The 23842-nt window shown below is 48.5% G+C and overlaps 2 protein-coding genes across 2 annotated transcripts in view; both read right to left on the bottom strand.

Annotated features, from left to right (window-relative positions):
• Positions 1-387: 387 nt before the first annotated feature.
• On the bottom strand, positions 388-14153 carry LRRC58 (leucine rich repeat containing 58). Its single transcript, XM_034060010.1, has 4 exons — positions 13622-14153; positions 5679-5807; positions 4150-4427; positions 388-2764 (listed from the first exon to the last, which is right to left on the bottom strand). Exons 1-4 carry the CDS (start codon positions 14113-14115, stop codon positions 2556-2558), a joined length of 1110 nt encoding a protein of 369 aa, XP_033915901.1. The 5' UTR covers positions 14116-14153; the 3' UTR covers positions 388-2555.
• Positions 14154-17414: 3261 nt separating this feature from the next.
• FSTL1 (follistatin like 1) overlaps positions 17415-23842 on the bottom strand; it is a 47716-nt gene continuing 41288 nt past the window's right edge. Inside the window, exons 7-11 of the mRNA XM_034074149.1 lie at positions 23437-23555; positions 22574-22686; positions 21313-21423; positions 19542-19639; positions 17415-19314 (exon numbers count right to left, since the gene is read on the bottom strand). Of these exons, the coding sequence (XP_033930040.1) occupies positions 19270-19314; positions 19542-19639; positions 21313-21423; positions 22574-22686; positions 23437-23555 (486 nt within the window). The 3' untranslated portion in view covers positions 17415-19269. The remainder of the gene's footprint in view (positions 19315-19541; positions 19640-21312; positions 21424-22573; positions 22687-23436; positions 23556-23842) is intronic.

The raw sequence follows: 23842 nt of genomic DNA, 5'->3' as shown, positions 1-23842 counted from the left end.
GACAAAACAAATGTTAGCCCTGTTAGAATTGGGGCAGAAATGGAAGGCTTGTTCAGTTAGAAAAGAGAATGCACTTAAGAATCAAGCTAACTTAGAACCAACCACTGGTCTTAACCCGTCACACACACAAGTGCTGCTGTGCAACAGGAACTGTGGTGAAGTGAAAAATGACATGATTCCAAGCCAGCTGCTGCTAAGGAGAAGGTGGCACCTCGTGGTCCTGAGCTCAAAAGATCTTGAGATCTCGACTCATGTGGCTCACTTTTGCTGGCAGAAGAGCGAAGCTCTCGATCAACTCAGCTGCTCACTACTGCTGGACCAGCAGCCAATTTAACACTGAGGCTCTGCAATCAGTTTACTGCCCTTCAGCACCAGTACAACCACAACCACATTCATTTGGGACAGGAAAAAGCATCTGAAAGAGGAGATGAAGAACAAAACACAGGCCACTTGCTGGATCCCAATTTAACTACCAGCATGCAGTCAGTTCCTCTCAAAACCTGTGGGATCTTCTTCCCAAGCAAACCTCATGGAATTTGCTAAAGTGACATCCAGTTGCTTTGCATATCCACCCTACCGTGGCTTAAAAAGATACTTGGAAAGTTATTTGGAAAGGCACAAAGCATGCACATGTGCAGTTGAGTTCCTTGTGGATGGATCTGTGCATGTGGGAAATCTTCAGACTGAGTTGCAATGATTACTAACGGATGAGGTGCTGTTCTATAACCAGATCACTTCTTTCAAATTCCAGTTCCATTTCCAGGGAAATGAGCAGTGCTGACAAGGAAATGCAAGGCAAGAAGCTCAACCTGCACACCGAGACAGACTGGAACATACAAAGTTTCATGGACCTTGTTCTTCAGGTCACATGAAAGGAAAAACTGGAGTCTAATTAAAACAAAAAATAAATCACTAAAGCTACTTACAAAGAGTAGAATTATCAAAGTGCTTTAACATATAAAGTGTCAAATATAATTAAACAGGAGCATTAACACAGAGCTGCCATAAGATATTCAAATAGGCACATCTGTTTTCTGAATACAGGAGAGCAGCACAGGGTTTTAATTTCCCCCATAGGGCCAAAGTGGGTGAAGGAAAGCTGCTCTTGTTCATTGAGCTTCTCAGCACAATGTGTTTGCTCTGCTCATGCATTCAAAGGCACAGTTGCATTTGCTCTATCTGAAACTGCATCAAGAGGACTGTCTGCCATGAAGTATTAATAAAAGGGCAGCTCTCACTGAGCAAAACATACAGCAGCCCCATAAAGATTTACAGATACCTGTCAATTCATGGTGTTTTATAAGCTGTTTCTTGGTACTTTAAACACAGTTTAAGATAACCGAATGTGCTATCTGAACATCCAACAGGCTGCCAAAGCTATTATAACAAGAGCAAATGCAAACAAATAAATAAGGAAGAGGTTTCAAAACCACCTCATGCAAGGTGTTCAGACAACGCAGCTCAGCCTCCCTAACGGCTTTTCCTCTCACGTTGTAAGAAAAGAACCCCCAAAGCATTCTCCACTGCACCTCTCTCAGTACTTCCAATTCATTAAGCTGCTGCCTACTTTAAGCAGATAATCTTAAGCACAGAAAGTAACTGTACCAAGCATAGCAGAGCTGGCTGCAGCAGGGGGACATGGCTGTTCAGAAACAAGAAATGGCAATCAACACCTTTCCTGCAATTCACAGATATAAATGCAGATTTGCTCCAGTAAGCTGAGACTCAAAAACACGATACAGAGCATCACACCTGGTCACTCGCACAGGCATGTATGGCCACAAGTGTGAAGTAATACCAAGTCTCAACAGGACAACCTGTCTGTTTTCTAAAGGCACCATAAAGACAGCAATGCTTCAGGTGTAATGGGAAGAGACAGAGGGAGGGAATGACAAATACAGTTAGGAGGAAACACTAAGAGCAGCTTGGTATAAGAAGGGATTAAAAAAGGTGTCTCAGCTCTCTGAGGGCTGTAACGTCTTTAACAGCACAGAAACCCTACACCTCTAAGCAAAGGCAGAGTAACCAGAGTCTGGAAAAGCCTACTCCTGAAAAAACCCAGTTCCCATTTTTAGTGGATGGGTGTGAAACCTGTGACTGAAATTGAAGGAGACAGCAAAGAATCAAAATGCTATATAAAACACTGGGGTCCATACATACTCACATGGCATCATTAGCCTGCTTCTGATTTACCACAGTGCTAAGAGCTCCGGAGAGTCTCCTTTGCTCTGCAGGATGACTCAAATCCAGTGAAGTGTCAGGTATTAAAACCTTTCTCAATCTGCCAGTGAGAACAACCCCCTCCCCCCAGCCTGTACAAGGGAGAGGGGGGAGCAGTCTCCCAGACAGGAGCTGTTTCTGGCAACCCCAGGCACCCTACAGGCAGTATGCCACCAAGTTAGTTCTCCTAAGCAGCACTGCACCAAGCAAGCCTAGGCTTGCTAAGATACTCTGCCCCTTACATAAACTTGAGGACAGTTTCTCATGAGCCCTTCAGACCAGAGGCTCACGCTTTGCTGGTCCATTATTGCTTTTCAGACACGTTTTCCTTCCCGTTATCCCAGGAGGACTTTCTGCATCCTGCGGGCAGCGACGCTGGCTTCATCCTCGGAGTCGGACTCGCTCTGGGAAGTGGAGCTCTGGGAGGCAGAGCTGCAGGGTGAGGAGCACTCCGGGGAACACAGGTAGTGCATCAGCGGGAGCCGGTACTTCCCACAGAAGTCAACGAACTTGATCTGTCTGACACAGCTGTCAAAGTAGACACCTACAGGGGCAGAGGAACAGAGACAACACATGAGGCCCTGTGCAGAGAGCGGTGGTTGTGATGCTTTACATTAGGATTTAATGGACACTGCACTGGAGGTAGGAGCACATTGGGTATTGGAGGAAGAGGGGACCTGGGCACCTATGGATTTGTTTTCTTAGTTAGAAAACAATCCTGTACACATGTATTTGGTAGGTGGTTCAGAATGGCACACTCTGCATGAACAGACACAAGGCAGCTACTTCCCAGGAATCTGGCACTGCTTTCCTACCATTAGGCAGAAATCTCAGGCTGGGAATTAAAAAAGCTCCTTCTGTGTCAAATTCATTCATCCATGATATTTACAAACTTGTAAAACCTCTTCTAGCAGCTACCAAACTGCATTCACAGACAGACAGACCTTCATGGCTCTGCCTTCGTCCTGCTTGAGTGGTTACCATGCTGAGTTTGGATGCTCCTTTCCACAGCAACAGTGCTGCTGTAACACAGGATTACCTTCTCCTCCTGTCACAGCAACTGATTGTAGACACTGAGGTTTTCAGAAGCTTCCAGTGGTGTTTTAAGTCCCAGCTGCTCTGAATAAGCTTTTCTCCTGCAGTGCCAGAGCAAGCACTGCACTACTGTGCTAGTTCGTAAGGACAAGGGGAACAGTGCAAAACCAACCCACTGTTATCCCAGCTGTGCAAAACCCTAATAAAGGAAACACTGCTTCCCCCTCCAACACAAGTTCCAGCCCTTCCATCTTGGCTTATGGAGAACGCTTTAATATTGTCCTGTAAAAGATAACAGCCTGCATATGACTGCAGGGTAGGTACTAATTAATGACTTTTTTTCCTTAATCTTCTAAGGGCTAAATGTGCAGATCATTTACTCTGCTTAAAGATGAAGCATTAAGCTAAATTAAACCAAGCATTGCAGGCTTTTCTATGAAGTCCTCTCCTTCCAGGAACTACACTCTAGTAGATCCAAGCAAGAGCTAAAGAAGTTGCTTTTAGTAACTGCCAAGCACTCCAGCCTCTCTTCTCTTTTCCATTCTCGTTCAGCAAGAGCACTTGTAACAGCTCTCCTGCCCACTACTTTGAGCTATTTCAGGGCAGGCGGATTGGAAACTTCAGACCATAAAAGCACAGTGGAGTGTTGGGATGAGCCGTGAAGACTCCGCCACAAACACTGTCTCACATTCCCATGCAAATACAGTAAACCAGAACTGCAGCTCTGAACATCGGTCCCAAGTGAGCAAAGTTCCTTAAAGACAAGTTTGCAGCAGCCCTGGAGCCAACGAAATACAGCCGGATGCAACAACACATCTAACCTGACTGTGCTGGTACAGTCATGGCAAGTCACAGGGAAAGGAAACCCATGAGGAAGCAGAGCAGTGAACTTACCCCCGCATTTAGGATTGGGACAATTGCTGGCCAGGCTCAGGTACCGGACAAGGTTCTCTGGAAGGTCGCTGGGAGCATAGGGAACATTGCGAGTTTTAATGGTGCGCCCAGCCAGCTCCTGAAGGCTTGGGGGGTTGTAGGTCAGGTCACGGACAAAGCGAACCACCAGCGGGTTCCCACGCAAGCTCAGCTCCTCCAGATGAACCAGGTTAAGGATCTCTCGAGGAAGGTACGTCAGCAGGTTGTTGTGCAGGCTAAGGGAGCGCAGGGAATGCAGCCTGAAGGATGGAGATGGATACCCAGTCAAGATGTGCAAGCAAAATCATTCCAAAACTGCACTACACAGACCTGATCACTCTCCTCTCTCCCATAAATTTCTTTTTCCTTGGCTTTTCTTACTTATAAAGCATAACTTCATGGCAAAAGAGCTGGTGTTACTCCAGCACACACAATGCCCATGAAAACATGGCTCATTCCAAATGCCTGTTAAAGAAACAGTCCTAAATATGCTGCTGTTCCCCTCAGTACTCCTCACACACATCTCCTAAAAGAGGTAGCACAGAACAGAAGTATACAAACCAAGAGCTTTCAGGGGACATAATGTTTCCTTGCACCCAGTGCATGCATCAGGAACAGTTCCATGCAACACTTGGAGTAAGTCACCTGCCTTCAGTCATGCGTTACAAGATGCCTGCTGGTAGGCAGCCAGCCCTGGAAACCCCCATGTTTTCACTCTTTGTGGCTGCATCTCCCTGTGCCAGAGCAAAAAAGCTAAGCAAGGTCAGCCCAGGTTAGCATCAGCACTGGTGACAAGCACAGGTTTGGGTTTTGGAGGAGGTTTTCTCCTCCCTCAGGAAGCACAAAGCAATGCTCCAGCACATAATCCAGGGATGCTCTCTAACCCGTACAAGACAACAGAACACTGTACATCGAGAGTAATCCCATTACAACATCAAAATCCAAACTCCATGCTGGCACTGAATAGCTCTTGTGGTTACAGCTATGCACTGAACTCTTCATCTGCCATTTTAGGCTACTTGTACAGAGTTTGCAGTGTTCTCCTTCTCCCATTATGGAAGAGATACAGCAATAACTTATCCCCTAGAGCTGTGCTGTAGGATTTAACAACCACTAAAACATTCTGAGATCCTAAAGGAAGGACACAAGGAGTGGGACAACACAGAGGCTCACACAAAAAGGCTCTGGGTGAAAGACAAGACAGACCAAGCATTCATCACTAAGAATACTCAGAATGTAGCATGAGCTGCCCAGGCACTTCTCAAGGCTCCCTGTACAAATCTATTAATTCCCCTTAAAGCAGACACTTGGTGACACTTTTTTTCCATAACCCTATGATGCAGATTTCCATGTTACATATTCCTGGTCTGCCTGCAGTGCACTGCTAAGGATCTTCTTGTTCAAGCCTAGTCACAATACCAAACTGAAGAACAAAGAGGTCCTCCCAGATGCTTTTATCCACACATGCAGAAGTTCATTACAGCTGGTGGCTGAGGACAGTAAATACTCACTGTGCCAGCTGAGGTGGAATGCTCTGGATCTTGTTGTCACACAGAACTAGGTAGCTTAGAGAAGGCAGGTTTGCTAATTCAGGTGGAATTGAAGTGATGAAGTTCCCTCCAAGGTATAGAAACTCTAAACTGAAAGAGAGAAGATAAAACGCTGCATTATTTCATTAAGGTCATTTCCAGTTGAACTGAACATCAGATCTTCTCATCCCTTGCACATACTCAAGAAAACTTACAGATGACTATGTATGAGATAACATGCTGAGGGGAAAAAGGCAAAATACCTCAACTGCACATCAAAATCACAACAGAGCCTCTGCTTCACAAGAGATAATGTTGAGATTTACCTCCAGCCTCCTGCAGTCACCATTACATCTGTAGGTAGGCACCAAACAACTCTGTATTCCTACACCAAATGCAAAGCTCCTGCTCCTAAGGAAGGACAGGCTGCATGCACAGGGTTTGCAGCACTGATGCAGCTCCTGCTGCAGCCCATGGGAGTCCTCAGTTTCAGCAGGAGCAAAGCAAGAGAGCAGTGGCTCTCCCTGAAAACCCTGGCCCTGCACAAGTGCTGCTTGCTCTCTATGGGATAAACTGCTCAGCAATTAACTGCAACCTCTCAGCAAAGTCAGAGGCAGCCAGTCTTGCTTTGATGCAATTCACACACTGCTAACACCACAGCTGCAGGAGTGCACAGTGTGCATCTAAGTCACACAAGAACATGTGTGCAATTCCTCAGGTAGACTGATTTCACTACACTGCAGTCATGGGGACCAAAGCTACCAAAGCCATTAGCTTTTTTCAACTAAATCTGACGATATGAAAGGAAGCAACTGTACTTGCTCAGCTGAGAGCTCCAGTGGAGCAGCAGCCCTGCAGGTTATTCTGAACACAGAAGCATGCTGGAAGAAAACTTCACCAAAACCCCACTGCCCCAAAGCAGCCCCTCGTCCCTACAGAGCCTGCAGGTGAGGGGGGCAGCAGGAAGGCTGCTGTGCACAGAGCATGCCAAGGGCAGATTAGTTTTAATTAAGTTCTGATCCCCTAACAAAGCCCTGAGTTCCAACCAGAATTCCTCCTTCGACCTCCATTGTTTCCAAAGGTGGATTTAGGCCGCTTGGCTCTCATTAGGGACTGAACTGCTGACCATACAATTCCTAGGCATACTTTAACTCCATGCCACTGCTGGAACCCACACTAAAAACTGTTGGGCAAGAAAACTTCAGTAACGTGGATTTCAATGTTTAAACAAGGGCGAGATACGTAAAAACTTCCACTTCCTAGGAAAAGTGAATCATTAACTCTTCACCCTCTGTGTTTGAAGGCAACAATGCCCATGGAGCCACCCTGCATACAAACACATGCAGTAAAAGATGTTCTGAAATTCATTGCAAAGTGTGAAATGCAGAAGTTTCAAGAGCAGCTTATGGCACAAACCAAGTGTGCAAAACCACTGCCAACAAACTGAGGAGGGCTTTCAGATCCATTCCTTGCAATGAGAGCAGTCAGTTACACTACCTAGGTTATAAAGCCCCAACATCAGACTGTGATCTGTCTCTAACTAAGAATCCATCACAAAAGGTAACTTCTTCAGTGGCAACAAAGGACTCCTCAAAAAGTGCTTTCTTTTTACCTGTCTCCTGCATCACCTTCCTGAGGTCAGCAACTCACTGGGCCCAGTCTAGTCCAGCAAATTCAGCATTTCCAACATCAACTTAAGATATGAATTAGAAGGCAAATTTATTTACAAAGCATAGGGAGGAGGTTTTGAAACTATACAGAAACTTATTGTACATACAGTAAAGGTATTGTTATAGCTTCCACTGAAGGCAGTAGGCAGAAAAAAAATCTAACTCTGGTCCCCCAAAACACAATTTGCTAGTAAGAAGGGTCTATTCTAGTCCTGGCTGAGCAAACCAGAGAAGTTAACAACAGTCATTTCTGCATCAAAGTAAAGCATCAAGAATCATCCAAGCAAAGCTAATCATGACACAGGCAAGGATTTTCAAGAGACACAACCCTTTTGTAGTGAGCACTGACTACACCACTGGGGCCACAGTTAATTCCCAGCTCTTGTGCTCCTGGCCTGACTTCTATGCTGTGCTAAGCCTGCACCTACAGCCAAGGCAATGCTGGTCCTGAGCTGCCCTGCTCAGGGGCAGTTTGCTGCTCGGTAAGACAGCAAGAGCAGTGCTGAGTTCTGCCCTCCTCACTGAGAGCCTGCAAGGAGGCATGTGCCAACATTACCAGTTCTTCACAAGAGATAGCAGAGATGGGAATGAGCTCAGTGACTATTCCCAACTAACCTTTCACACCAAGACTCAGCTCTTCTGACAATCATTAATCTGTATAGCCATTTGGAGCAGCCGGCTAAGGTACCATGCATCACTCTGTACACAGAGGGAGAGCTGGGATTTTGATCTACTTTCCACAGTGCAGGAACTTAGAAAAGCCAGAGAGCAGCCAGCCTCAGATGAATGTAAGCACAGTTCCTATTTTGAGGCTAGAATAAATGATGTCCTTCCAACCTGAAACACATGCTCTGGTTGAATTAGTCAGGAGGGGACAAACACTAATAAAATCCAACTCAACAAAACCACCCAGCCCCAAACCACCACCAAACCCCCATCTGACACAGGAACTAAGGGGGGCTGACACTTTCCCTCCTGCCTTTAGCAAAGTTTACAAATACACTAGTGAAAGGCCAGGGTCCCTTTCAGCCTCACATCCAGCAGGCCAGCACTCAGCCAGTACTACCCTGCTGCCAAGCAGCAACCAGCAGTCCAAGCCCATCATGTGTTGCTCCTCTCTAGTGAGGGATTTCACACCACTGGGCTGCAGGGTGGCAGTGAAAACCCTTTCACATACAGGAAGGGGGTGGGAAAATGCTCAGTCAATTCAGGTGGTGGCAACAAAGTTTAACATGCCAAGTGACTTTATGCTCTCGTTTGAGTTTGTTCTTAAGGTTTAAAGGTCACCCTATACCCCAAACCAAATGGAAAAGCCCCATAACAGTAGATAAGAAGAGCTCACTGAGCACTAGAGGGACTTTTGAAAGGCTATCAGTTACCACAACACTTTCATAGTCGTGTTTCAAGGGGAGAATGTCTTCTGGCACAGAACATACTCCAATTTTCAATCCACCCTGTTTCCCCACAGATGCTTCTTTGGATAAAACTTAACAGCTGACATCAAACAGCTGCATCTACATAGGTAACCTAAAAGAAACACCAGAGCCTGGAAGTGCTCCAGGTCTTTTTAAGATAAACTTCTTAGCAAGAAATTTCCAGGGCAGTTTTGAGGCTGAGGCAAGGGAGGCATTTGAAAAGCAGCCCACAATACACTCCTGTTAACCCTGTTCTGCGATGGGAGAGAGCGGCAGAGCCTTTGCTGACAGGCAAATTTGAGATCAAACAGTCTGAAAACTATTTGCAAAACGTTTGAAGAGGAGTAGAAAAAGGGAGGCAGCAGATTTCCTAATGCTCCATCTTTATCATAGCTTCACTCGCCGTTGTTCCCACACTGGAACAGCCGTTCTTAAGTGTATGCTTGTCTAACATGCATAATGCTACCCACGAATAAAAGCAAATACTCTGGTTTTCATTGCATCTAAGCCTTCACACAAACTTGGATGAATCCAGTTAGGCATTTAAGGCCTTTGATCCCAGCCCTTGCACAACTGGGCTTTACTAGAGGAACCCAAGCAAGGAGGAAAGAAGCATGCATGGCAGATGCCTGGGAAGAGCCTGGCTCTCCTCCAAGCTGTTTCTGCCTGTTCCTGGTGCTCTCCTGAGCGTGAGAGCATTCACTACAAGAGTAAGACTGAGCTCCAAATTCACATGAGGACATGCATTTTGCTAAGTTCTTGAGAACTTTCCCCTTTACGGGGGACACTTGCAAGACATCTCCCCAAGTGTGCACACTGAGCAGTCCATTCACCCTTAAGCCAAAAGCCATAGTTGGACAGTGGAGATCAGGGCTGTATTTTACCAGACTTGCCAAACAAATTTTGTCCAGAATCATCTGAAGCAGACGACCACATTTCAGCTACAACACACACTGCCCCTTAACACATCCCCAGCTGGAACAGCAGAGGAAGGAGACGCAGAACTAAGGCAGCAGTGGGATGTCCATGTAGATTACAGTTCAGGAGCTGCTGGGGGCTGTGGATTGAGTCTGAGAGTGACTGACCATAACAGTTCATATGGAAAACCCAGCAAGGTCAATGCTGGAAGGAGATTTCCAGAAAAAGTGCCAGGTCTACCTATGCTAAATTAATCTTTTTTCTGACAACAGGAAAGCAATGCAAACAGGGCGAGAACATCTCATCTGATGCACTTTCTACTCTACATTCACAGCAACAGCCAGTGGTGCTGCACTGTACTGACACTGCTAGCTGACAGTGACTGGGGTGGTGGGCACAGCCTTAACATGACTGACAAGAAGCCCTCAGCAGGGCCCACACTTACCTTTCTCAGAAAGGTAAAAGGCTGTTGCTGGTCACCCTAGACACTTACAGTGGAATCAGGAGGAAAAAGCACTGCTATTCATCCTTGGTGCCAGCATGCTATGGTCAGCATCATCCTGCTGCCATCACAAGAGCAAACATGACTATCCCCTTATGAAGCCATGGCAAGGAAGCTTCAAGCATCAGAACACCTATAGGTGGCTCTTTTACAACGGCCTAGGAGATAAATGACAATCAGGTGAAAGGCACTTGCTTTCCATGCAGGATCTTGCAGTGCACTCAAAGACCTGTGTGGGCAAGGATAGGGCAGGTGGCTTAAGCTGGAAGGAGTACAAGACGGCAGCAGGACTGGCTGTGGTTCTTATCACTGTTCATTAACTTGCCAAATCACTAAGAACATGATAGGGAACAGTTCTTGCACAAAATTCCTGACCCCAGCTTGCTGCAAATGTGTGGATTTATTATCTTCATGTGAATGACAGCACATGCTACCCACCTCTCATCCCACAGCCTTTGCATTTGTAGCTGCCAGCACATTCCTTCCCTTTTAGCAGATTCAGACTCATCAGCTTTCTGGTGTTTCAAGTTCACCCTGTAGACTCCTTACTTGCTGTATTCATGGCCTAAAACTGATCTGCTACCCCTTCAAAAAGGACAACAGGAAATGACAGAGTGCATAGGAAAGACATGAAGCTTTGTTATCAGTGAGACCTCATCAGAGCTCAGACATTCCCTGGAAACATAAGAAATGTTTCTAGATCTCTACCACTCTGCTCTGTAATCAGTGACTGGAGCAACAGGGAAGCTGCCAGGGTCACGGGAAGAGAACTGCTGGCCTCAGGAACTCTAAGTACCAGCAGGAGGAACGTGTCGGGTCAAAGTGCTGCCTGCATTCCTCTGTGGCCTCAGACACCACAAAACATGACAACAATTTCTTTTATGGGACGTTCTGCATGGAAAAAAGCTCAAAGTCTTGGCTTGCCTGCAACAGAGAGATGGATACTTGCAGCCTGAGAGAGGTTAATAGAAGCTCCAACACCAGGTCCCACCTCCCAGCCCAGAGATGTCCCCAAGTTGCCCTGCCACAAGAGCTGGCTCTGCTCAGGTTTGTTTTACCCACTTCCAACACTGTGTATGCTCACCCTGAGGACACCTCTCTTGTTGGCAGGTGGGAGGGAGCTGGGTCTGGCAGCAGTTTCTCTCCAGGAATTTACTGTCCTTTTGGTAAGGGTGTCAGGTCACTGGTATCTGGCTCCTGATGTGCAGGTTCAGGATAACCTCTGGAGGAGTATTATATTATAAATGACTGTTTTCTCCCAGCTCTGGAAAGCAAGTGTGCTCCCTTTTGTTACTTAAGCAGCCCAGATACAGAAGAGACACCCATGGCACAGTGGTAAAGAAGCTGGTCATCCTGGTGGCACATGGATTCGCTATCTTGAGCTAAAGTTCAATTATATTATGGTGACACATTAGCAGAAGTTCAATGAGTTAGCAGTGCTTACGTGGGCAGCAGACACAACCTGAGTCTAGTCTAGTTTTCCTGCCTGACACATCACTTTATAACGATAAACAACTCAATAGCCTTGTCCACATTCACCCTGTCAGAACTGTCCTTCTTGGGTTCAAGCATGACCTGCCCAAGGGAAGCTGCAGGACAGGACAAACAGGAGCCCTGCTTCAGGGCAGGCCAGAGGAACAAAGCAGAGTAATCAAGTGGCAGTACTGTGACAGGTACACACAAGGCTACCTTCCCGGGGTCAGCAGCATAACAAAGAGCAGGGCTGAGGCTTCTTTTCTTGGCAACGAGGGGTCAGGGGGGAGAAGAAATGAGAGAAACCCCAACTACAGATGAGAGCATGCAGAGCAGCAGCAGGGAGCATCTGCCTCACAGGTGGCTGCAACATCCTGACTGCTACCAGGCATGCTATGGAGGCAATGTGGATCATCTCCTACATACAACTGCCCTCCTCCATTGGCCTCCTCTCCTGTGAAGTTGATGCCAGTGTTCTCATTTCCTTCATTACCCCTGAAGCAACTGCTCCAGAACAGAGAAGATGCAGAGGTTCCTCCTCCTCATGAGAGCCTCAATGCAGGACACATCCCTACTCTATGAGGAAGGACACAGGCACTCACTAGCACCCAAAATACCTCACAGCATCTCCAAAACGCAACTTAATTTAGACTTGCTCCAGACCCTCAGCAGGTGCATGCTGTGCCACATGGGCAAAAGCCACACATCCAATTGTATAATACTGCAGTGGACAAAAAGCATTTTCTGTCAGTACTGAAACAGTTCTGGTACCTTCCATGTAGGGCCATGGCAGACAGCACCCCACATACATCCTGTGCTTCCACAGGACACAGCTCTGCTGAGCCATCAGCTACCTGGGGTCAAGGTCGCTGGAGCTGGTGCAACAGAGACTGTCTCTGGCAAGGTCCTTGGCAAAGAGCTGGAGTGAAGAAAGTCCTAGCACAGAGCCACACAGGGGCTAGTCCGAGGACTGAGCAACCACCAGAACATACTGAGATGCTTGTGTGTAACAGATGCATCAGAACGTGGCCTCTGGCCTGCCCAGAAAGACTGCAGACTACAGAAGTACTTACCCCAGGTCAACACGAGCAGTCAGTACCTTGTCTGCCTAAGACCTGTTCCCATGCCCACCAATGTTCCTAACTGCTGGGATTCACCCTAGGTTTCTATGTCATTGACCTGCAATGGTTTGATCCAGCACCAGGGCAGACGTGCACCTGAGCACAGGGATCTATGCTTCCAACCTGTCAGCTCCTCTGTCAGACCTACATGAGCTGTACAGGCGGAAAGAAACACAACAAAACCCAACCATGCCTGCAAGCACCCTGTTGACACTGGAGCTGTGTCAGCAGAAAGGCTCTATTGTTCACATAAGCCATAATCAGATTGTTATTCTCTGCAGTCCATTGTGCAGCCATGAGCTGCATGAGACCAGGGCTTTAATTTTACTCTTGCCTGGGGATGCATATTCAAGCAAAGCCAGGGAGCACCTTCTGCATGTCAACACCCATACCAACCACTGTCATTAGGAAAGCCTGCCCTGCTCCAGGGCAGCCCAAGGCCTAGGAAATCCTGACAGAGATTCTCTGAGTGCAGAAGGGCTGTCATAGAATCACATAATAGTTAGGGTTAGAAAGGACCTTAAGATGATCCAGTTCCACCCCCCTGCAATGGGCAGGGACGCCTCACACTAAACCATGGCACCCAAGGCTCTGTCATCTGCCTGAAGAGCGGCTCTGAGCTTTGGCAACTCCATCTATTGAATAGGAAGAGCCTCGTTAGCAGCAGCAGCAGTGCCTACAGACACCTGATCCTGCCCGGAGCTCGCTCTCCAAGCGGGCCCGCAGCGGGCCGTGCCCCGCTCTTGGGCACCGTGATCCGGCCGGGTCTGCACTGCAGCCACCGGAGCTTTCCCCGTCCCCTCTCCCCCCCGGCCCCTGCCCTCACCTGCGGAGCTCCTGGATGTCCGGCGGGATGCCATGGAGCCGGTTCCCCCCGAGGCTGAGGCTCTGCAGCCCGCGGAGCTCCAGCAGGCCGGGCGGCACCTCAGCGAACCGGTTCCCGCTGAAGTTGAGGACGCGGAGGCAGCGGCCGAGCGGGGCCTGCCCCAGCCTCTTGGGCAGGGAGCCGGGCCCACCGAGCCGGTTGTTCTTGGCCAGGAGCGTGTGGAGTCGCGGCAGGGCCAGCAGCTCCTCGCCCAGCTCCGCCAGCCCCGTCCCGCTCACGTCCAGCACCTCCAGGGCCGGGAACCAGTGCGACAGCCCAGCGGGCAGCGGGCCCGACAGCCGCCGCGGCGACAGCACCAACCGCCGGGCCCCGGGGCTGCGCCGAGCCGCCAGCTCCGCCGCCAGCTCCACCTCCGCCGTCTCCTCCTCGCCGCCCCCCGCCGGGCCTCGCCGCGGGGTCTCCGGCTGCGGGGCCGCTCCGTCCGCCGCCGCCATCCCACCCGCACCGACCGCAACCCCCGTGCGTCACCACGGGGCTCCCGCTGCGAGCTCCGCCCCGTCCCGCCCCGGAACCTGAATAAGCCCTCCTGCCCCTCGCAACTACACGGTCATATGCTCGATCCCGGGCGCGCCCCCCGCGGAGGCGTGAGCGGACCCTGATCGTCATGCAGGTTGCGGGGCTCCCGGCGGCGGGCGGCAGGGAAAGGGGGAGTCCTGCGGCGGCCCCGGAACGAGCATAGGGGGCAGTGTTTGTACAGCCCCGGGTCGCGGCGGAGCCTGTTACCGTTCCTGGCCCCCGTCACCGTTACAGCCTCATGGGGCCGTTTTCCATCCCATTTGCATCCCAGGCATGGAGCTGGACCATTTCCATCCGTTCTGCCGGAGACCCGGCTGGGGGCATGGAAACGGCACCTGCTCCCTGCAGGGTTTCACGGCAGGCTCGCTGCAGGCGGGTGAGGGTAAAGCTCCGAGTCCCTCCAACTGCAGCATTAAACAGTCCCGTTCCTCATGTCAGCCTCAGAGCCCGAAGGAAAGGTGCTGCCTGTCCCAGTGTTTTGTCCAAGGTTTGTCTGCTTTGGTCCTTAAGGTGCTGGTGGAGCCAATACTCCCCCAAAGCACGTTGGTGTATATCTTGGATGGGGAAAGACAGCTTCAATCTAGAGCCAGGGCTCTGGAAAGACACTTAAATCACGGAGCTGACCCTGGTTGTTCCATACACAAACAAGCGACCCGAGATGGGAGACGTTAATTCCTTGCCCTCGGGACGCAGGCTGGCTGCGGTGTAATGAGTAATCAGGCACTGGGAAAAGCAGCAGCAGCGTGGGGTGACCACAGGAACATTCACAGCCAGAGGGAACTTTTGGCCTGACAAAGTCCGGCTTAAGGAACAGCCTCGTTTCCTTGTGCTGGAGTGGTGGGAATGACCTGGTCACCTTCTGTTTGACTTGATCCATGTCTTTCCTAAGTCTCTATGGGTTCGCAGATGTAACCCTGATGTGCATGCACCCAGAGATTGCTTGTTAGACACTGTACCAGTAATTTGAGTGTCCTTTTGCCCACTGTATGAAGGGTGCTCTATTTCTGCTGGATCGGGATAGATTGTGGAGGGTTTATGGAAGCCACGTCATCTGGATTTTGCTCTTGTCTTCCACAGTACTTAAAGCCTGTGTTGTCCCAGAGTTGTGCCCTGTGAACTGATTCACCTCAGATCAATCACAGTCTGATTATAGCTCACTTTGCTCCTATCTTCGGAATTAAAGTTAATAAATACCATACAAATGCAGTTCAGAGGCTCCATCAACCACTTAAACAGCCTCTTTCTCAGCCTGAAGATACCAGGGATGGAGAACTTTGAAGTGGTTAAGTGTAGCTATAGTGCAGCTAATACTCAGATGGGCTTAACTCTATAAACAGAGTTTTGCCAGGCCTCTGCTAGCAGTGGGCAACAGACTTTTTGCTCTACCTCCTCCCATCCCAGAATCATTTAACCTCAGTACATATGCTTGACGCACAAGGTGAAGTATTTATGGTGCTATCTAGTTAAATTCATGGCTGACACTTCCTTTCGTTCCTCCTTCAAATCCTGGGAAATTCCAGCAGCACAAGTTTAAGTAATAAAGCAGACCTGCTTTGCAGTGAATGGACAGGGAATGTCCCAGCTCAGGTGGCACTCGCAGCCATGTGGTATGAAAAGTAATACACAAGAGGCAATATTTGGGTTGTTTAGTTTTGGTTTAAAGCATATTTGGACAGAGCATGCCAAGTGAAACGAATGCAGGCATCTCTTCTGCTGGACTACACACAAGAGCTTATAGCAGCAGAAGTCACTTTATTTCCACTGCTGGCTCACCGCACAATGGCAACTCTCCACTTCTCTCTGCTCTACCTCAGTTTCCCCAGCTATAAAACAGAGGGTTGTGTCTCACACTTGTCAGGCACATTGAGATCCATGTATAAATGTGCAAAAAGACAACTGATTGTTTTTTAAGGAAAAGGAAGAAGGTGGTTTAGACAAAGGATCCAAAACACGTGTTCTTTTTTAAGTTGTGTTTCATTTATTTGGCAGTAATATCCAACCCCCCGCTTCAAACAAATTACAAAATCAAGTAAAATAAGTGCACTAAGGAAACCTACAGAATACTGATAAACTTCACACACAAACAGGAGGGAACATAGAGGGAGGAGTGGGATTTGCTTGTTTGTGGCTTAAATTTGGCTTTTGGGAAAGAAAACAAAACCCAAAGCCTTCCCTGCCCCTTGCAGTCTGTACAGCCACTGTCCCAGAGGGCAGAACCCTGCACTTCTTTCCCTAGCAGCCAAGTCACCCTGCTGAAGGCAGCAGGGTACAGGCTGGGCCTCGCTCACCTAATGGCAGCCCAAGAGATGCTTCCATCCCCTTTGGGTACCACAGCCCTTGGAACTGGCATCACTTTCCACAGCTGCGCTTCCCTTTGAGGGCTCAAAGATGAAACGGCTCAGCGGGCAGCAGCACTTTCTGTTTGCTGTACTCCTGCCCTGCATCCCCCAGGATATGTGGCATGGCTTGTCAGAGAGCTCAGCCAGCCCATCCCTCTGCCTTCAGTGCAAGTAAAACCTCTGTAAACCTTAACTGCAGCACCCACCCCTCCAGCTGCCCCCAGCAGCCATCCTCAGAACACATATCCACAGGGGACAGGAAGGGGACTAGACAACGTATCACATAATGCAGCCTACAGCAGCTCTTCAGCCATGGACTATCCTCCCCTTCCTGCACCTGCTCTGGTTCTTGCAGTTGGAGATATTCCTGACTGGACAGTAAGGTGTTATCCCCATCCAGGGAAAGCCTTTAAGGCAAGCTGTTGTGTTTTCTCTAAGGCACTTTAATGATCCAAGCTGGAAGGAAGTGAGTTGGGAGGCACGACCTACCTTTCAGAGCAGGGTAGGAATAAAGCAAAAATGGTTATTATCAATGTTCCTGTGACTTCAGATCCAGCACATAAAGCTCTTTTGCTCATGCTGTCAGGGAGGAGAGAGGGTATGGCTGATGGATGTTCTTATTCCAACGCCCACTTCCTCCAGTCCCACAGAAACAGACAATGACTCCATCCCAGCACAGCATTGTCCACATCACCCTCAGCTTCTGTGGACTTGTTCTCCTACCTTCCCAGGTGACAGCTTCACAAACCCATACCCTCATGGGAAAAGAACCAGCTCCCCTCTGTATTATGCCAAAACCTCTGAGCATGGTGGGGTAGGTTATGATTCTCATTGGAAACATGGAAATTCTCTGGGTTCACATAATGGAAACAGCTCAGAGACCAGAGAGCCTTTAATAAATCTGGCTCATGGGCAAGACCCCAGGAGGGATGAAGCATTCTTCTTTTCCTACACTTGCTAGGTACCAGCTCATTCTTCCTTTCCAAAGAAAGCACTGTGCGAACACAGGGAGGTTGGGACAAGAGTCCTGCTGATCTTCACTCAAGCAGAACATTCTTCTGCAGATGCAAGTGGAGTTTCACTTGAGTAAGCACCAGGGACTGCAAGACAACTGGCAACAACTGCTGAGGTTGCTCACAAACAGGAAGATGGAAGTTACAAGCAGTCATCTTGGGGTACCTGCAACTGCTTGGGATGCACAGCAGGGCACGAAGGGAACATGGAATTGAATGTTGAGGTGTGTGAGCATATGAAGTACATTTGACAACAGCAGGAGGAAATCACCTGGGCTTGAGGCTACAGAGGTGATTGTCAACGAAACAGCATTTCACTTATATATAGGACCAATGCTGAGAAACAGGTCAGACAAAAACCCATGGAGAGGTATGATGGTGATCAAAGATGGTCTGATATGTGTCAGTAATGAGGCTTCCAGCCCTGACTTCAATCTCAGACCTGGAATCAAAGAAAAATGCTGCTGCTTTGCCTCAGAGGGAGATGGAAAGCCCAAGATGATGGCTAAGAGCCCAGACCCCAACTAAACAGTTTTCTATGTAGTTTTAAGTCTTTTAAGTTACCCAACTAATGGGATTGCCTGTTCCCTCTGTGTCTAGAGTGCCTGGCACTTCCCTTTGGGCAATTTAGAGAGGCATGAGCATGGACTTTGAGCACACAGTCAATGCTAGCTAAGGGAGCAAGAGCTAGAATGCTGCAGTGTCAATACGTGCCTGGTGAAACTAATTACACCCAGCCCTATCTCTTCATCCCGATGAGGGACATTGGTGTCCCCAGCTGAGAAATACTCTGTAGTGCAGGGCTGACAAGCTGCTCATGGTGTTGGCGGTGGCTGAGTGCACTGAGATACAAACTGTGCATGGGCATTACAGCACTGTCAATAACAAAAACCCACAGGCTGGGTTTTCTTGAAAGATCTACAGCTACAAAACATATAAAAGCTGGATTACTACCATAGGAAATAAAGTAATAAAAAACCCAAAACACAACAAAAGGGGGAGTCAGAATGTGAATGTGCTAAGGAAAAAACAAATGATAGCACCTCTAAGGAGGGGGTAGGGAGAGTAAGAGTGAGATGAGGTCAAAAGGAACCATGTTGTGTTGGAGCCCACAGTGTACTGGAGGAGCTGCTGGGGACAGTGGTGGAAAGCAAGGAGGAACATGCTGGAGCCATGCCAGCAGCATGGCACCACGTCTTCCAGGTGTCACACCAGGCTGACCAGCTTTGAGGAGCTCGAACCAAAGGGGAGGACAAGCAGGGCAAGGTCCTTGGCTAATGATGCCCTGCAGCATATGTGCTCAGCCACAGAACTACCAGGCCTGTATTTCTGAAGCCAAGGCTGGTGTTGACAATTGAAGACGCCCTTTTCCATCCAGCACTGACCTCCGTCCTTTCCCCAGATCCAGGGGAACAAGAAATCCCTCTTGGTTCTTGGAGGGAGCAGCTGTCTGCTCTGGGAAAGGGTCCCAGAGGCTGCCGTAAGTCCCTCCCAGCCTTCCCTCCCAGGCCCCAGCAATGAAGCTCCCTGAACAGTTGGGCTCTGCTCCCCTTTCCTGGCCCCATTCTCTGTGTATTACAAAACAAATAACCCATCGCTATACAATGTAAATATCTGTGACTGGGCAACTGTAGCAGATGCTTGTGCATACTGAGATCAGCACTGGAGGAACGGTGGCAGGTTGGGCCCATCCTCCTGGCTCCTCCGCTGTGGAGGCCCCTTACATCTCCTTGGTGCTCATTCTCTTGGTCTTCTCGGCTGTCTCCTAGAGAAGGAGAGCACAAAAGTGAACCTCTGCACTGACCAGGAGCTGGCAGTGCACTGAAACCTTCAGTCCATCCACAAGCGGTGCCAACACTGGCTTATACCTTAAAGCCTCACACCTGTATTTGTCCCCATAGGCACCAAAAGTCCCTAAGTGATAGAAGCAGAGGGAACCCCTCTAGCGAGGAGAGACTTAGTGCAAGCAGACCTTCCCAGCCTCATGCTAACCTGATGCTTCTGCAGTTCCTGAATGTATCTAGCCAGCTCCTCCTCAGTCAAGTCTTCATCAGGTCTCTGTCTCTGAGCAGTCACCTTCTCATTCTTCCCTGCAAACAGAAACAGAGTTTATCATTATCACAAATAAAGGATGCTAATTTCAGAGGCTGAACCACGTAGAACAAAAAGAGGCAGGTTTGCTACAGAATACCCCAAGCTTAGGAAGGCTTTGCTGGAGGAAGCCATGGGTTGGCTTCTTAGAAAGAGAATGGGCTAATGTAATGGGCTTTGTGGCTGCCTGGGACTTCCGTACCTGGATATCCAGTCTGTCCCCATCTTTCCCTCCCATAAATAATAAAACCATAAGGAAGAGACTGACTATTGCTTAAAAGAAGCACCTGTAATTAGTTCAAACATCTTGGCCTCTTGTAGGCAATAAATGGAAGGTCAGTGCTACCCCAGTACAACAACTGATGCCTAATGAGGAGGTAATTTTGCTCAGAGAAGATGCAACTTGCTGATGTATCTGATCTGATTCTTTGGTTTCATTATCCCTCTAACAATAGCCTCTAAGCTCTTTGCTGCTCTGACATGGGCATAAAGTCAAGGAATTGTTCCATTGTATGCTCCCACCATGGATGCAGGGAACAAAGCAGGCATCAACACCCAGTGTTGCATAGCAACTCTGAAGGTTGTTTCTGGGGAGGCAACAAAAAGAGCCTCTCATTCAGTTGCTTAACCTCTGAAACCTGCCCACAGCTCCTCTGGCAGCTCTGTAAGTATTAATTACAACTATCTTTTTGAGGTGAGCTCCTACTGCCACAGCCAAGCCTGAGCTGAGGTCACCTGGAAGCCTCTACTGCAGAAGCCAAGATAATGATAAAAGAACCCCTGTACATACTTACTGCTGTTCCCCCTCTCCTACTCTGCCCAAGCTACTGACTATAGACTGCTGACAGCTCCCACACAGCACTGAAAACAAAGCTCATGCAAAGGCCTAGTTCTAGGGAAGGAGGCCAGAAAAACACAGCACAGTGCTGGGATGGTGAATGTGGCTCCTTGAAAGAACCTGGATATTTCCCAAGGCTTTCCACTGGCCCAGGACCATCTGTGAGAAGGCAAAGCAGAGAGCTGTTGCTCACACCCCCTCCAGGACTTCTCTCAATCGTAACAGGGCTGTGAAAGTTTAAGAAGGGTCTTCCAAAGGAAGAGCTGACAAAGAACCCTGCCCTGCCACAAACATCACCTCCCTTCATCTCCATCACCATTACTTTCTTCTACAGTTTTTATGGCAAGAAGTGCTTTCTTGGCATTGCTGGATGAAGTCTCCTATCTTCCCTTTGAGGCAAGACAGGACCCCTAGCTCCTGCTCTACAGATACCATAAACACAGGCACAGTGAGGATACACACAAAAGCTAACTTGCTCACACCTTATTTGTCTGGTTGCAAACAGTGACCTATTTGGTCTGTGCATGCCCCAGGCCAGCTGGATGCAGAGCAGCTTATCTGAAAGACTAGGTGCTGAATTTTCACACCACCAAACCCACACTACCAACACCAGCAGCACTGCCCCCATGCCAGTTACACACTTTCTGACCTCTAGAACAGAACCAGCTTGGGTTTAGCCAATGTGGAGCATGGGAGGGTGATGCAGAAGCCACCCATATTGAAGCTGAGGAAAAGCTGGAGAGAGACTCAACCTGGGTAGCTGGTGCTCTCAGAAAGACAGAAAGCAAAAATGCCTTTTGTACAAAACCAAAGGCAGTGTGAGAGCATACAGACCCTCGCATGTCATCGCAGTGCACACCCAGTTCCCACAGGCACAGACGCAGCGGTTGCATTCCACCTGGGTCTCTGCTCCATCCTCATAGGATTCATCTTCCAGGGCACACTCTAGAGAGGCACAAAACAAGGGCAGTGGTTGTGAGACAGCAAGCACGCTAAAGACAACGTACTTTGGAGATGCCTTGAGAGAGAAGAGTGAGGTTTTGGAGGAGGCTTTCCTTTCCCTAACCACCCAAAGTTTCCTAATGATGAAAATCACGCTGAGTTTGATGTGTGCAATTGGCCAAAAATAATTAGGGGAAGTCAAACAGTTAATTTTGCTCCTTCAAAAGAACACCTTTCAGTTTCTCAATTCCAAGTGAAATCTCAGTATTGGATTTGTTTGAATCTCCTTGTTTGTTATGATATAGAAGAGCCCCCAGAGTGAAAGTTCTGGTTCCTCTGGAACAATTTCTGTTCCGGGTGGGAAGAAGTTAGGGAAATGATTTGTATTGTCCTGAGAAAGGAAGGAAAAAAATTACTGCTCATTTCAGCTCACATTTCCTCTGACAGCTCTTGTGTATGTTTAAGTCAAGGCCTCAAAGCACTCAAGGGCCCATAGAGTGTTAAGCAAAAACCAGCTGATGATTCTTCTTGGGAAGAATCATCTCTCGCTTCCTACTGAAATAGGCAACAGAGGGTTCAACTTCATAATCCCTAGGAAGCACAGTCTCTGCTCCTCCACTGCATCCTGTAGTGGGATGTAAATGTACCTTTGAACCAGCACCCCCTGAGGAGACAATCAGATGAATGCCTAGGCACGCCTGGTCAGGTGCTTCCACGTGAACTGTGGCACTAAGCAGGACTGGGAAGGATAATGAACTTTGAGATGTTCATCAGGGAGGCTCTGTCTGTGTGAGAGGCAGTACATAGCAGGACTTTGGTCTGGTCAGACTTTCCTCAGTTACCCAGACATGAACTCCTCACATCATTTATCTCTGCACTATTGAATACAAGCATACCATATCCATTTGACCTATACCCTTGCTTCTAAAATCCAAACCTTTTTCGTCACAAGAGCTGTGGGAGCTCTGAAACAGAAAAAGCAGTACTTTGACAATGCATGGGCAAGGGGTGCTGTTGGATCAGAGGTACGCATGTATCAACATAGTCTCTCGCAGCAGAATTACAGCATCTGATGTTTGGCCCAAAGCTGGTCTCTCTTCCCTCTTCCCCCCCACCCAGGACCACTTGGTTCCCCAGTGTGAGATGTTCCTACTTTTCTCTGGTGGGTTGAAGGATGGGCTGAGGCACTTGAGGAATTCATTGAAGCTGAGCTTCCAGTCAGCATTTTCATCTGACAGCTCGATGAGGGCATCGACGCAGAGTCCCCTGAAAGGAAACACAGAGGCACGTTCCACACAGGGCTGGACTAGGCTTTTCCCTGCTCTACTGGCTTCAGTGTGGACAGGAGTAAAACCAGGAACTACACAGGCTTGAGCTGCCTGGCAGAAGTGGCTCTGTAAGGAAAGCTCACTGGATACAGACTAAAGAAAAATAGCCACAAAATACTCTGCTGAAGGGATGGGAAGTGGGGGGATATTCAGAACAGCAGGAACAGGACTCTGTTGACATTGATGTGCTGTCACATGAGCAGAGATGCAAGCACAGCATAACCACAAGCAGCCTGTTCTCCTCATTGTCTTGCACACAGTGGCACACACATAGAAAAAGGGAAGCCTCTCAAACTGCATTTACATGTGCTCTAACTGCAGGCTGCCAATGAGCTGGGTTTCCTTCCTTGCACTGAATCTAACTATCAGGCAAAAGGTGAGTGAAGTCCACTGCAGAAGTAATTTATTAGGAAATAAAAGAGAGGACAATTTTTCTGCTCCCCAACTCACCTTCTGTTTGCACACCTACCAGATTTAAGGCAGGAGAGGGCTGGAATATGAGCCTAATGGGAAGGGTAGGGGTGGGACTGCTCTTTGTGGTGCTATTCATAGCTAATTAAGTGAAAAGCCACTTCATATGGAGTTACCTTTGTTAGTGCAAGCCCTAACTGATATGACTTTCTGTAAGGGGGTTTTCTTCATGTCCCTTCTACCATGTCTGTCCCACTGGCCCTCCTGGCACCCTGACCTGAGCAGCTTGTTGGTCTCCTGGTCCATGTAGGTGGTGATGTTGACAGCAGTCTCATTCTGTTCCACAAACTTCAAGAATTCAGTGGAGTCCAAGCGAGAATCACCATTGTCAAAGCTCTGCAGGGAAAGAGGAAGATGTAAGAGGGTCTGAATTATCAGTTCAGGGTACCCCTTCCTTCTCCCTCCTAGCTTAGTGAAACTGATCGAATCATCCCTGTTTTGCACAGAGGCTCAGAGAAAAGCAGCAACATATCCATACTAGCATCAGAACCGGGAGACATTGCTCTCACCAATCAGCTACACTGCCTCTCATTCACCTCCTGCTGTTTGATTTATGGCTCTAACCCTATTTCTCCTCTTTGTTCCAGCCACCTCTTAGCCTTCTTATACACCTCCTGCCTTAA

This window comes from Melopsittacus undulatus, chromosome 2 (assembly GCF_012275295.1).
Source record: "Melopsittacus undulatus isolate bMelUnd1 chromosome 2, bMelUnd1.mat.Z, whole genome shotgun sequence".
Taxonomy (NCBI): domain Eukaryota; kingdom Metazoa; phylum Chordata; class Aves; order Psittaciformes; family Psittaculidae; genus Melopsittacus; species Melopsittacus undulatus.
This window is presented reverse-complemented; position numbering and strand designations above follow the sequence as displayed.